This window comes from Sphaerodactylus townsendi, linkage group LG08 (genome assembly GCF_021028975.2).
Source record: "Sphaerodactylus townsendi isolate TG3544 linkage group LG08, MPM_Stown_v2.3, whole genome shotgun sequence".
NCBI classification, from domain to species: domain Eukaryota; kingdom Metazoa; phylum Chordata; class Lepidosauria; order Squamata; family Sphaerodactylidae; genus Sphaerodactylus; species Sphaerodactylus townsendi.
The window spans coordinates 89,181,059-89,196,122 of NC_059432.1; the positions used below are offsets into that span (position 1 = coordinate 89,181,059).

Below are 15,064 nucleotides of genomic sequence, written 5' to 3' on the forward strand. Positions count from 1 at the left end.
AGACACATTACAACTTTCCCAGCAAACTGAGCACATCTCAACAGCTTCCCAGATGTACATGGGACAAGTTTACAGCTCCAGTTAAATCTATAAGGAAAGACTATAAAATTATTAGGCTCTTTTCGTATTGTATATTGTATTGTATATTAAATGTATATATCGCCCTCCCCCGAAAGGCTTTGATATCTGAAGGTAGCTCTGCTAACCCTACAAAAATCAGGTGCTGGTAACAGCTATTTGAATTATAAAGAAAAATGTTACACTTTGACATGTGTAACATTTCTGTTCTTATCAATATTTCAGATTCTGTTCTCAGTTCACTTCTGTTCCTCTCAATACTGCATATTAATTCTCAGAATAGTCACATGTCTGTTAAATGGCAGGATTTCCGTCAGTATTAAGACAACAAAACTGAGATACCACTTTAATAAATGAACAGAAGTCCCCTAAAAAGTAAACTGCACTTCTATAGTTGACTCAGTCATGGCTATTTTTCATATAAATGTACTTAACTTGTGCTGCAATAAAAGTGCTTGCCAGCTGCAGTAGACAAGTAACATTTCATTAGGCTAAACATTTTAAATTAAGTAGCCTTTCTTTCAAAATGATCCATTTTTGCTTAGCCTTATAGCAGAAAACTCAGCATGAAGAGGGGGGTGTCACATTGCACATCTGTCCAGGATTCCATTCTAAAGAAGACATCAGCAGCCTTTATAATTAAATGTCAAAATTCAAAGCAACAACAGCAAAAAAGCAAGAAAGCCCATTGGCGTAACTGAACAATTACTAATAATTCACATTTTAATAAAACTATTCTACTGCCCAAACACAGGTTGTTGTCAGTCCTTTATTAAGAAGTGGCACAGACTATACAGGACTACCCTATGTTATTATTTTAGTGTCCTGTACTGGCATATGGGGTTCACATAGGGACTATATGGTTCACATGGGGATTGCTAGCAATTGTTCCCTTCTTTCATTTCCCCTGGTCTCATAACAAAATCTTTGACTGTCATTCCTTTCACATTCCGGCATTTCAGCTCTCTCTCCAATGTCTCTCAACCTAAGATTTCTTTTTCTTTTTCAAAGAGCCATATTTGGGTTCCCTACTGAACCATATTTCCAAATATCATTTTCCTCCTTTGTTTCTAGACACTTTTAAATGGCTCAGCCCCCTTTCTTGCAGTTAAGTGTTGTTACAAATAGTGTCTGTGATGGAGTGAGTTATGTGGTAAAGGTCAAGCAGCATGCTAAAGAACAAAGAATTGGATTCTGCTCTAGTTGTTCTGGGAAAGCTGCTGGGTTGCCCAAAAAGTTTCCCATACCTTTCAAAGTTGGAAAGGGCAATTCTACCAGATACAACTTCTCCTCTGAATACAGTATCACACATGGGTACACTGAGATCATAACCATTTGTACTTAACTCCTAAAGGTTCAAAATGCCCTTCAGGGTCTTGGATCAAGTAATATCTTACATTCACCAAATCTCATAGTTCTCTATATTGATCAGCCTGGAGTAACTACTAATCCTAATCAGTAAACAAAATAAATTAAGTCACCCCCTTAATCCACAAGTATGAATAGGAAAGATGGGTCAAATTCACCCTCTTACATCTTGTGCCCCCAACAATACGAGTACAACCCTCAACAATATGGAATATATGAGAAAGTTACATGGGGAACTCATCTCCATTAAGCCCTCTTAGGCATGTCCTCCAAATAGAAATGATTTTTAAAGACAAGAAAGGAACAGAAGAACAGTGGAGTGCAAAGCCTCTTTACAAACCTAATTCAAAAGTGGGCATATAACTTAGGGACAATACAAAAAGTCGTTAGACCTTTATCCTGATCACCAATAGACTGGGAATGTTAATTTTTTTTTGCAGTCAAGCTGGTCATCTCAGCCTAATAACAAACTACTAGTTCTAAAGACTAGCCTCACTAAATATTATTTGGTTAAAAAAAGAGTTTTGGTTGGGAAAGAGGACTTACTGTTATGTACATTCTCTTTGGATGAACTGGCCTAATCAAACAAACAAACCCTAAAGAAACAGCAACCAGCCACTAGTCCATGAACTGGCTGAGCCTGCTAGTTAATATTAAAACGTTTCTCATAACATTAAAAAAAAACAAGAAAAACAAGAGGTGCAGTATAAAAGGTACTGCACTGCAGGCATGGCCATCAACTGAATGTAGCTTTAAAACAGATAATGCTAATTATTTTTACAACAGAAACTTTGGCATCTATAAAAATAAACAGTTGGCAGGAGGTTTATGTGCAAACTTACAGACACAGCTGAATTTGCCCAAATGAATCTCAGACATCATACTGCAGGCTGTTAAACATTATACAACATTTCAACGCCCACCTACATATTTACTATTGCTGTCAATATATTATAATGTCCATCTCACATATGCGCAGTTCATGACTATTTCTCTTGACACCCCCCCACAATTTTTTAATGTTTCATTCATTTAATAACAGAAAATAACTGAGAACCAAAACTCTGAATTAAAGATGATTTTTCCATTCAGGTTCAATAAAGCAAACAAGCTATAATCTATGTTCTAGTTGTGCCTACAGATGTGTCCAGCTTAAAAATAACCAAATCTTTGAACTTTTCAGAAATCTGCAACGGTTCATTTCATCTCCACTCTAGAAGTGCATTATCAAAAATGGCCAAGCACAAAACATCCTGGTCGACTTTCACTGGAAACCATTCCCTTCCTGTGGACACGCAACCCTCACCTTAACAACAAAGTTTCAACATCAAAGGCAAGAAATAAAGCCATAATGTTGCGCTTTTCAAGGAGCAAGTCTCATTCTGCTCAAAGCAGAACTTACATCCAAATAAGCATGCACAAGAATTCACCACGCAGCTACCAACCTCTTTACCTTTACCTCAGAGTAAGCTCCAGTGAACTCAGTGTGACATATTTCCTGGAAAACTTACATAAGACCATACTGCCACTCTGAATGACAGCTGAAATTAAACGAGAATCCTGCCATTTAATGATGACTTGCGCTAAAGCATCTGTTACTAAAATAATTAGCAGTGCTATTTTACAATGGCATCCATTTGATACCCATGCCTGCATTAATCAAAAATAATTACTCATCCACTTTCAAATAATCTCTTAACGCAAAACAGATCAGATCGCCGGCAAAATTTCCCATATAAGTAGATCACATCCCAGTGGCAGCCTTCGTTCCCAACAGGGTCCTTGTCTTCTGGGTCCACCTTTGACAGAGAAAGACTTTGGGTCCAGATCTCTAACACTGATACCAACCCATTTGGGCCAGGTGGCACCCCTGCGAAGTCGATACACTTCCCATCACATGGTACACCTCCGATGCCAGGCTGGAAGCCATTGGAGCATGAGAAGTCCAGATGTTGCTCGGAAGCTTACAGGCAGGCAATATTTATCCTTTCATCTGACAAGCGATGCTTCCCAGAGCTCTACAAATCAAAGCTGCCAGACAGGGACCCCTAAGCTGCAAGACTGACTAGTAGCCACATTTGGACCTTGCATTCAAAAAGCACTCTAATCCGTACAGCTGCAGCAGCCAATACTATCTTCCATCTGTAATCTACCCTTGTGTACAATCTGGTCTTTAACGTCTCACTGCCTTGGGAGGGATGCTCAGTATTACAGAGTCATTCGGATAACGTGCTTGTTACACTGACCCCTCCACAGCCATTTCCAGTGCAAGTTCCATTTCTAAGCAGTGAATGCCTTCCTTTGAGTAACGCATAGGCTGCAGTTTTTAAATATAGCAACATTTGAAATATATCAACATTTGAAAATTATTAAGTGTGCAAAGGGATCATCCTAGTGCAGTAGCAAATAAGTCAAGGGAGAAGTTCCTACAGGGTTTGGCGGCATGCCCCTACAATGTGAAAAATACAGATTTCCTCAAAAATACATTTTTCACATCTCAATGTGAATATATTTTATCAGCTATGGCTACTTGGTGCCCTTTAAAAGCTCTAGGCGGGAAAAACAGTAAGTTTTTGTTTTCAAATTTCCAGATTCAATTTCTAAGAACCAGACTGGTCAGCTGAGCACACTCCAATCACCGTGGGTCACAGAGGCTAGAACAGGGGTCTGCAACCTGCAGCTCTCCAGATATTCATGGACCACAAATCCCATCAGCCCCTGCCAGCATGGGCTAGAAACTAGTCTGAGCTACTTTTTCTTAAGAGCGCCCTAAGCTGAAAAGGTTGACCAAAATTACTGATAACTCATTTTTAGCACCATACAAGGACAAGGACAAGTATTCAAGTGTACTGAATGATTTGTTTCACTGTTGCTTCCAAAGTTATATAAATAATTGCCATTTATCAGAATAAGAAATCTACAGAGGAAAGCCATTAATATAAGCTGTGCAGCAGCTACATCTTCTCTAGAGAAAAGGTTTCATACTAAAAAGAAAGAGCTAGGAAGGAAAACTATACGGAATAATCATACTCTATGCTCCGTAGTGGTGTTATTTTTTTCCCCCTCCCATGTGTGTGATGAGCATCAAAGGCATATGTGAGATCTCTAAGAAGTCTATTGTTCTATGACTGGCCATGTCAAGAGATTTCATGAGAATCACAGGAACAATTGGGAGAGAAAGAGAGATACATCTCCCGCTGTCATGTTTGTTGATGAGCATTTGATGAACAAGAAGTGAGCGTTAACACATGTTAATGAGACATGGGAAAGAAGGGAACCCAGAAATCCATACAGCAATATTTTTAGTCTAGAAAGCTCTAAAGTACCTATGTACTCACATATAAGTCTACTTTTTCAGCACATTTTTTGTGCTGAAAAAAGCCCCCCTCAACTTCACACAAATGAACGGGTGACAAGCGGGTGGGGGGAACGGGTGGCGAGCAAAAAAAGGTAGCTCAAACATGACTACCAGGAGAAATACCATCCAGGCACTTTATCTGCAGAATTACGTTGCATGCTTTCCATTATTTTCTCGCCCAATGTGAACAATCTGAATCATTTTTAAGATCCTGAGTAACACAGTGTTGAGGATTTGGGTGTTTTTATTTATTTACTGCCTTTACACCTCATGCCTCAGGGAAGTGGGCAAAAAGATTACCTGATTTGTAGGCAAGATTAACAAACAGCATCGGGTCAAAAATGTCAAGTAGCAGGGATCTGAAACAGACCAAGCGTGATAACTCTATCCCCTCCACTATTCTGATCAAGCCATTGAAGAACCTTTCTTCCCAGCAGAGAGCAGCAGGTTGTGCACCTTTTACCTGGCCATCAGGGACACCCAGCTCACCATGCTTAGCCTGAGAAGGGGTGGGGTTTTTTGGAGAAAGGAGAAGACATCAAAGCTAACAACAGGCAGCCCAGAACCACCACCACCACCAGCCATGCTGACTGTAGAAATCTGGAGGGGAAGCAACCTGAGCCAGGAAGGTCAACTCAGTATGGAGGACAAACTCTATTCTCCCAAAGGCAGCAGCTATTATAGCTGAATAGCAGCCCTGACTGGGGGCTCAAAGGTGCCAGCAGACTAGAAAGCACTCAAAGACCTCAGCAGTCCAATGCACGGAATGAAGGAAGCAGGACAAAATTCAGCCAATATCTTTGTAGTATCAGGGCAATAATAGCTAAAAAACTGGTATTTGGGGTGGTAGGTGGGGAACAAAGGTAACCTTTCTAGGCTTCTATCTGGTGACATAGATGGAACTTCTGGTACATATCCTCAACAACTATACTTGCTCTCACTGTTTATATCTTAAATACTTCAGTGTGCTATGCTAAACTTTTGGATAATGTAAAAGGACACAATAATAGTGAATAAACCTTTGATTCATCAGGGACTATGGTTCACATTAAGACCATCTCTCAAAACAGAAAAGAGAGAAACAAGACAGAGATATACTTGGCAGTTTTATGAGTTTCTTACTCATCTGACCAGACATGAGAATGTAACAGAAACTGTAAAATTATTTGCTGTATAATTACAACTAGAAATAAAATTTGATTTCACAAACTGATTAAAAATGCTCCTCTATTAAAGGCCGTGTATGTGTGTGTGTGTGTGTGTGTGTGTTGTGTGTTTAAAAAGTAACCTTTAAAATTACAATCTAAAAGGAGGAAAGGTTTTACAGTGACTAGCTTTTATGAAATTGTTACAATCATCTGATTGAATGGAAGATCAGATAGTCATTAAAAAGCACTACAGAACAATACTAGTGTAATTATAAGAAAGGGAAATAAACCATACTTCTAAATTAAATACCTTAAAAATGCATTAACAACCCAGATGAAGGCCAGAGGCACACAAAAAATCACAAGCACAAAAAATGTCAGACCATTTGTAATCAGAAAACATAATCCAATGGCCACAGATCACTGGAGGACAGTCAAGCTAATATGTTTACATTCTATGTGATTCCCCCATGTCACATGATGTGTATATTCAAATGTCACTGATAAAGTATAAAGGCAGCAATCTGCAACTCCCATGGCATGAACTAAGCCTACAACTGACCCCTTTCAACCAGTGGGATGTGTAAAACAAATCTCACCTATTTTTACAAAAGGTGCTCTCTTAGACTGGAGAAAGAAACTTCCCAGCTTTATAAAGCTCCTCCTATATAACTGGTGATCAGCACAGTCTGTTAGACTAATGGAGGAGAGTCTGTACCATGCATTGTTTAGTAGAGGATTTTTGAACTGGGATTGTTCTGGGATACATTTGCTTCCAAACAGGTCTGCTCATCTTGTGACATGCCAATCCAAACAATGTCCATTTAGGCAGGTCTCCTGGCTTTCCAGGAGCTTTCAATATCCTCTTTTGTCTCCTGCTTTGATCTGCAAAGCAGAAGGGCTGCCAAACACTTAACACATGGCCAGTGAGCTGCATTCACCTTGGCAGGTCATAATTTGCATAGGCTTAAAGGCATAAACTTTATGAAGATTCTTGAGGACATAATCCCTGGCAGTGATTTCTTCTCCAGTAGCAAAATGCTACTTGCTTTCCCAGCATTCCAAAGTAAATCTTATTTGCTTCTTTTGCTCATAAGGCGGCATTTGATCCAAATCCCTTTCGGGCAGCAGTAATATCTAGAATATAATTCAGCTTACCACTCCTATAGTGAAATGGCTGGTTGATTTTGCCCCCAAGCTTTTGACCTATTATGTAACAAAACTTAAAAGACTTTACCAATGTTCCCTGATGGAATCTTACTTCAAAGAGCTCGGGGACAAGGCAGCCATTTGTGTACATCTATTTGTTTGTTTTGTTTTGCTATGTATTAATGTGAGGTTAAAACAGGTGGGAGGGCTTTTAGGTACTTCTCTCAGACAGCAATGATGCTTCAGTTATGCTATCGTTTGCATTCGTTCTGTGTCTCTTTACCACAGCCTGGGACACAATATTTATTAATAGTGCAACCTTAAGCAGATTTACTCCAGTCTAAGTCCATTTACTTCATACAAAAAGGTAGAACAAAACATCAGTAATTATCCATAAAAAACAGACGTTTTCACTTTTGTTGAAGGCTTTCACGGCCGGAATCACTTGGGTGCTGTGTGGTTTCCGGGCTGTATGGCCGTGTTCTAGCAGCATTCTCTCCTGACGTTTCGCCTGCATCTGGTGCTGGCATCTTCAGATGATCCTCTGAAGATGCCAGCCACAGATGCAGGCGAAATGTCAGGAGAGAATGCTGCTAGAACACGGCCATACAGCCCGGAAACCACACAGCACCCAAGTTTTCACTTTTATTTCGAAGTTAACAGATTTTTTCCCTATACATCCCCCCCCTCCAACAATAGTCTAACAAGTGGCAACCCTAAGGATACTTTCCTGAAAGTAAGCTCCATTGAATAATATGGGACTTATTCCTGAGTAGACCTGCTTAGGGGTACTCCATTAAGTAGAGGTTATAAAGCTCTTATTCACCTCGGGAAACCTGAAATGCTCTTTCCAGCACAACCTTGTAGGTTCTGAGTAAATCATGAACATATGGAACTGCTTTGGACCAAGTCAACTCATTAGTCCATCCAGTTCAGAACTGTCTACTCTGATTGCAGTGACTCACCAGTGTTTCAGGCAGAAAAGGGGTAGTTTCCACCATCTGGTATCTTATGTCTTTAAATCTGGTTTAAATCTGGGAGGTCCTGCATGCAAAATACATGTTCTGCCACTGAGTCAGAGTCCCTTCCATTCCCTTTCAAGGGTTTGCTACAACAGTTTCAGTCATCTTTGAATGCTATGTTTGCCTTGAGGCTAAGGGCCAACTTAGAAGAAAATGATTAGGAAGGTGCATTCTGAGGAAAAGTTTCTTAATTTTTTGGTACAGGGTGGTTTTTTTTTCAGCTTTCTCCGGTAACCAATCCTCTTCAAACCAGTAATCAAGTATAAGGCACAGATGCAATAGGCTTCCTAAGATGCAAGAAGCTTTACGACGCTACAAAGAAAGAGTATTCCACCAGCGGAACATTCGCTCGTGTGAAACGCTGTTTCACCATGTATAGAGGCTGAAGAGGATCACACCTTACCATGATTGCAAGGCCGTTTGTTGCTAAAATGAAATTTAAATTGTAGGACTTCCCCGATCACAAACACATGCTCTGCAGTTCTTGTGAGCCACCGGGCATGCAATCGGCAGGTTGCATTCTAATACTGACTAGGAAAACTCTTCATCAGTAGCAACCCTTTATTAAGTGCACGAGTCACAAGCACTCAACACTAAAAAGTGGCTAACTGCCAAGCCGCCTTATAAGCCCTCTGCTGTTCCTGCCACTTCATTATCCAGGGCAGAGTGCAGATTTATTAAACAAACACGGTTAATGAGTTTACACAGCTTAATCACCACTAGGACAAGGGGAACAGCTTTTCAATAAAGACCCTTTGCACCTCTGACATCTCTGACAAGAATGAACAAGTGCAAGAGGTAACATTTCTATCAGCTGAGGATGCTAAATGCTCAAAGCGAACAGTGTTCAGCATGTGGCCAAAGAGCCTTGAAGAAACTGCAAGTACATTTTACCGTCTCCTCATTTCCAATTCAGTTTGTCAGTTTCTCTAGAAATCTTGAGCTTTGCAGTCTTCTACAAAAAAAAGTTCCCTTCTATTGTGGAACCTTTAAGTGTTTGAGCTTATCGGTGGAGTTTTTTCAAGATAGCAGTTGGAACTGAGACCTGAGAGAGTTAAGACAGGGAGCTTCTGGTTAGTTGTTAACAGTTCTATAGTTCATATTGTTAGCAAAAAGTAAATCTGTTTTGAACCACTACAGTTGTCCTGCCATCCCTCGTGACCCTTATAGCCATGTGCTTGAAAGAACTGCAGAGTTCTAAGTAGATTATTGCAAAGGCACCATCAAACAGATCCTGTGCATGTTCTTAAAAGAATAAATTGTTTTATCAGAGACTGCCATTCCCCCAAGTCTGGGTAGCTTAATTTGAATATCATGTACGTTGCATGCTAATGAGGCAAACTAGACATTAATGGGGCACTTTTTACCAGCTATATTGGTTCTATTAAGTGTCACATGGCGCAAAGTTTTCAGTACTGCAGTCGAAATTCTGCTCATGACTTAAGTTCAATCCTGACAGAAGTCTGTTTCAGGTAGCTGGCTCAAGCTTGACTTAGCCTTCAATCCTTCCAAGGTTAGCAAAATGATTGCCCAGTTTGCTGGGGTTAAAGTGTAGATGACTAAAGACAACAATGGCAAACCAGCTCATAAACAGTCTGCCAAGTAAACATCATGACGTGAAGCTATCCCATGGGTCAGTAATGAACCAGTGCCTGAACAGGGGACTAAATTTACCTATTTACCTGTTCTGTTACTGGTTCATGCTGCAAAAAGTTAGGAGCAGAGAACTGGAAAATTGTAACCATTTATTCCTGCCTGAAAGAGAAGCCTCTCCCAACTGCTCTGCCTGTCATTCTTCTTTATGCTTGAAGAACTCTACATTCATTACAAAAACATAGCAGGAAGCCGTCTCCTACTGTGGCACAATAGATGAATTGCTCAACTAAAGGGAGAACAGAAGTTCCAAATGAACGTGTACTGAACTGTATCTCCTGGTATGTTCCCATGTGCCAGCTATACTCTTCAGGCGGCCTTCTCCTTGTGGCACTCTTCCTTAGGATGGTTTGTTCAGTAACGGCAAGGTCACAGACTTCTTCGGAGATAGGTCCAGTCCCTTAGAATTGCAGATGATGCCTTCACTGCCTTCACTGGCTACATTTAAGAAGGTATGTAAGGTTATTCTGTTTCAAAGGGCATATGGTGGTGGCTTCAGATTTGGCTGTTACGGCTTGATTCATTTTGTTAAAGGGGTCTCACTTTTGATCCTTGCAACTCCTCTTTGCTCAGTTACTCAACTCATGTTTAAGGGGACATGGTGGAATAGAAATAAATCAAATAAATAAGGGGTATTCCCGGTCCCCCGTCCACCCAAAAACACTCTTCCTTAGTAGTTGTATACTAAATTATCTTTCCTACCATGTACATTGCCTTGAAGTTCATAGGTTCACGTAGTAGGTAATGTGAAATACCTCAGCATGTGGCCCCAAATCTCACTGATAGAGTAAACAATACTTGATCCTGATCAACCAACAAACTACTCACTATATACATAGATAGTTCATGTCTTAGCCAAGAAAAGATATTCTAAGTGTGTGCTCTTGCTCTGAAAATTTAACTCAACTACTGGAACAAAAGACAAGTCAACCTACCATCCCCCTGTAGGGAGAGATGACTTGAAACATTATCTCGGTTTTGTTGATGGTGTGTGTAGTCAACCCCGCAGGGTCGTCGCTAAGGAATAGGCGAGACGCGGAGGAGGTTTCATCTGGCGGAGAGCATCAGCAACAGGAAGCGCGGGTTTTCGTGATCCTGACAACTCTGCCCTGTGCTGGTCTCTCGCACCTTTTATTAGGGTTTCATTGTGGGCGTGTAAGGGAGGTGGGTAGGGAGATGAGCGGGGAGACCGGGAGACCTGGAGATCATCATGTGATGCATGATCTCACCTGGCTACGCGGCGAGAGGAAGGCTTAAGCTGCCTGAGGCCTAATCCTCACCTGGGGAACGAAGACCATTGTCCCTCGCCCGGTGACTGAGCCAGAACAGTTCATGACCCGTGGACTCATAGAGGGGATGAGGGAGGGGGCGCAGTCGCGATCAGCAAGGTCGTGAGGGTCCATTGGCGTCCCAACGTTTTACCACGGTGCCGTTGGGTCAGCAGTGCATCACTACATCTCCTCCTTACATTTTGGTGAAAAAAGGGGACCCGAGAAATGTTAAGGGGCTTTACTTAAAGGGGACGCTTGTCTCCTCCATTATCTGGTCAAGCTGACCAAGCTGCTTGTTAATAACATTAGAACTTGGCTGCGGGTAAGGGAAATTTGAGGGGCTTCTTGCAATACTACAGGCAATATTGAAGACAATAATATTGAAATCCAAACAAGATCCCATAACGAGGCACAATAATTAAACCAATGCCAGGCTGTTACACAAATATTCAACCAACCGAGTCCGGCAGCCAGCTCCAGAGGGCTGACCACCAATGGGGCAAAACATCATACTTCAGGATTAGATACAACTTCTTGCAGCCCTCAGCTTTACTTTCTCATAAGAATCACTTGGGAATTATCAGAAAGATTAAAACAACACATATTCATGTACATTCACCACAACTTTGGTGTGATGTAATAACAATAAGTAATCAATAGCGTTAACGATTGTCTAGGGTCACTTGACGGAAGTTCCTGCTGCTTTCGGAGGCCAGAGCCGCCCAGAGCAATGGGTAGGAGATTGACGGGCTTCGCGAAGGGCACAGGCCAGCCGACCAATAGATCTTGGTGTTACAGGAAAACAAGTCCGGGGGGCTCCCCACAAGGAATTGCGGCGAGGACGAGGCTCCGCCTTTGGAGAGGGCTACGGCAGACCGCCGCTTCTATTATGAGGATCGAAGCAGAGCTGAGCTACGGGCGGCGGGCGCCCGGCGTTGAGGAGCTTCCTGGGGTGGAGCCTATGGGGTAGCAGAGAGTCCCCGCAGACAGACGAGGCGGAAATGCAGCAATAACAAATAACATAACTCAAAACTAGGGTATGCAATAAATTTAAACAACAAAACATGGCTAAAGCGATACATAGGCTGGACAGACTGATGGGCGGAAGGAAGGCAACCCGCGGGTTGCATAATTCGTCCAATGCATGGTTCTTTAAGCTGTTTGACTACCAAAGCTACAGAGCGATGACGTTAGAGTCCATGGATTTCTCAAGAGCTAGGGAGAGCTACTGATAGTCTTTAGCATTGCAGGATTTCAGTGATTCTCAATGCAGCAAGGTTGTGAGAGAAGGCGTGTTCCAACAATTATTCAAGCGGCTGAAAACGAGCGAGAGTTCCAAGGGTTAATCTATCAGGAATGTTCCTGGCACCGCAATTCCAAGTTTCAGCCAGGGGCGCAGAGAGGAGAGAGAATGGCTGCTGTAGATGAGGAGCAGCTTACACCACAAGCTGCCAACCTGCTGAGCCATAGCTGGCCCTCAATGGCAGCAGGTTCTGCTTTATCTCCGTGGAAGAATGGGTAAGAATGCCACTGGTTCCAGAGAGGTTCCTCCTCTCCCATCTTGGCCCAGGCTGGAGGGTGACTGGCTCTCTCTCTCAACAGGGCGGGCGGGTCCGGATCCTCCAGGGAGGCCCCGCCTCCATCTCCTGGATGGGGGCTGGCCTGGCATGATGAAGCTGGACTCCTGTATAGAAGAGAAAAAAACAAGCGTGGCATCGCCTCCCCCCCAGGGTTTTACAGCGTGCTGGCTGAAGCACTTCGTTTCCTTATAGATGACAATGGAAAGCCCGAGCCCTGAGTGGGGGGGCACTTTTGATAGAGAATGGAGAAGAGTACTTTGGATATGGTCTGCTGGATGAGACCTTGATTGGGTCAATAGGGGGGGGAACTACCCCTTTTTTTTTTTTCGGGTTACTGGCTTTGGCCAAGCTTTAGGCTTATACCCAGTTGGCCCATTCACACAATCCATCACTTACTGCAACATTCAAGGCGTTAAAGAGATACAAGGCAGGAATTGCCGAAGGCTTAGAGGAGAAGGGGAGAGGTCATATCCAGGTCGGATGTTTGTTTTATAAACAATCCCACCACCGCCTAAGGTGTGGGGTTTTTTTTTGCAAAAGCAACTTGAACAATTCACAATTATAGTCATATCGTAATATAGCGCCTATAGAAAGACATAGAGTAGATGCAAAGAAAAACAGTTCCTGGAGCTTGGAGGTTTGATCATTAGAGCAAATTGAGAGGGGTTGCAAAAACCCTTTATCAGATCCCAGATCTAGAGGTGGGGTGCGGCCAGCCCATTAGGAAAGAGGGAGGGTGTGCAGAGAAAGGAAGCAGCAGGGGAAGGGGGGGGGGGTTTGGAAGTCAGCTCTTACCTTCCCCTCCCGTGAAGGGGACTCTTGGGTCGGCTTGAGCTCGCTTCCTACCTTCACAGCCGGAGGCTGTGTAAAGATAGGTGTGGCTGAGACCCCCCCATGGTTCTGTGACTAGCCAGGGGAGCCCCTCAGCAGAAGAGAATGTGGGAGCATTGAAAACGATTTCGGCTTCATATCGCCAAGAAAACTTGCGCCACTTGCCAATGTGGCAGTGTAGGCTCAGATGGACCGAAGGAAAAAAGGTTCAAGGAGAGGTTTGAAGAAAAAGTTTTGAAGGCTTAAACTAAGATGGAGGCGTCCGGCAGCGAGTCCCATCGGTCCCGATCCTGGGGAGCACCTTACGAAGCTGTGTCCCGCTAAAAGGCGGATGCTGTAATGGAAGTAAGCCTTTCAAGGCATTGCCGCACAATATAATCAGAAGGAGAAAAACTTAATTGAAGCACAAGAGCATAGCTTAGAAGCAATGGAAAAATCCCTATGAGGGGAAAAAAACTTTAGGGTCTCTTGAAAGGGGCAAGACATACAGAACATGCTAATATAGGCATACAGAGCAATATATAAAGTAACGAGGAGGATTAAAAAATCCTGATTTGAGATTTGCTCTCTCATGAGGGTGCGTTGACGATTTGTTGCCATGCACTGGGAGCTTTTGAGTTTGGGAGGGCTTTGCACAGGCTCAGAGGTATATGCGATCTGGTTTGAGACCTTACAGCTGGAGAGGGGCCAAGGGGCTTCTTCTTCACGGCGAGGAAGGACTTTTGGCTTAAGGCCATTGTGCGAAAGACATCTTCCCCTTTCCATGCCTCATTGTCCTGTAGATTGGCTATGGGGCATTCTTGAGGAGGGCTCACAAACGGGCAGTCCTTCTTCCGTCAGCATTCCTTTCTGCTGCAATTCTGTGCGGACTGTGGACTCTGCAGAGATTTTGAAATGCGTACCATTCTGGGAGCATTGGCGAGGAAGGCATGGTGACTTTGGAAGTAGAAGGGGTTATCAGAGCAGGAAGTATAGACCGGTAAGAGGGGAGCGAGCAACGAGATTCTAGATTAGCTGAACTTAGATTAGACTCCGCGAGAGCATAGAGGCAGGGTGTTCCGTGAATCCTGGCAGTTTCTGGGCGGATGTTTGTCCATACGCCTTGGATGTGGATGGCTCCCTGGTGCATAAAGTGCCATGACCCCTGGGATGATGAACAACCCCGTTCAGCGGCGAAGCTTTTGGCAAAGACCAGCCTAATGGGTTCCGGGTGGGGATGGGATCACTATATCGAGCTGGAGCAGCTAAGATCTCGTATGGGGAGTCTGGGGAAGGGTTTGAGGTCTGCGGATCTTGGTTCCGGGCTGAGATAAACCGCCCTCCCCAGCGGGCATTGGGAGGCGCCCACGACCCCTAGACTTTCCTGGGGGTGCTTCGCCCTCTGGGAGAGACCCTCCTCCGCCAGGGTTGTAGGTCTCCAGGGCAGCCTGGCTACCTCGAGGAAATGTTCCGGTTTGCCGCCCAATTGAGACACTTCGTCCTCGGGCTGTCTCATGGCAGCTGAGCCAGGGCGGCGGACCTAGAAAGGTTGGCTTGATAAGAGGCTTAAAGACCCGATATCCTGGCAGAAGCTTTGAGAGCATGTCGCCATTGGCTTCGAGGGTTC

General features: G+C 43.4%; 1 protein-coding gene across 12 annotated transcripts in view; it reads right to left on the minus strand.

Annotated features, from left to right (window-relative positions):
• The window catches only part of PLCH1 (phospholipase C eta 1), a 151,342-nt gene that overhangs the window by 75,674 nt on the left and 60,604 nt on the right, over window positions 1-15,064 (minus strand). For 6 of the 12 annotated variants that reach the window (XM_048505205.1, XM_048505200.1, XM_048505197.1 and 3 more), the window contains exon 1: window positions 3,295-3,391. The exons of 5 other annotated variants lie outside the window; for them this stretch is intronic. In XM_048505205.1, coding sequence (XP_048361162.1) covers window positions 3,295-3,376 — 82 coding nt within the window. In that variant the 5' untranslated portion in view covers window positions 3,377-3,391. Of the gene's footprint in view, window positions 1-2,752; window positions 2,835-3,294; window positions 3,392-15,064 lie in introns of those variants that run through there. One more of the 12 variants, XM_048505207.1, reaches the window with a different exon arrangement.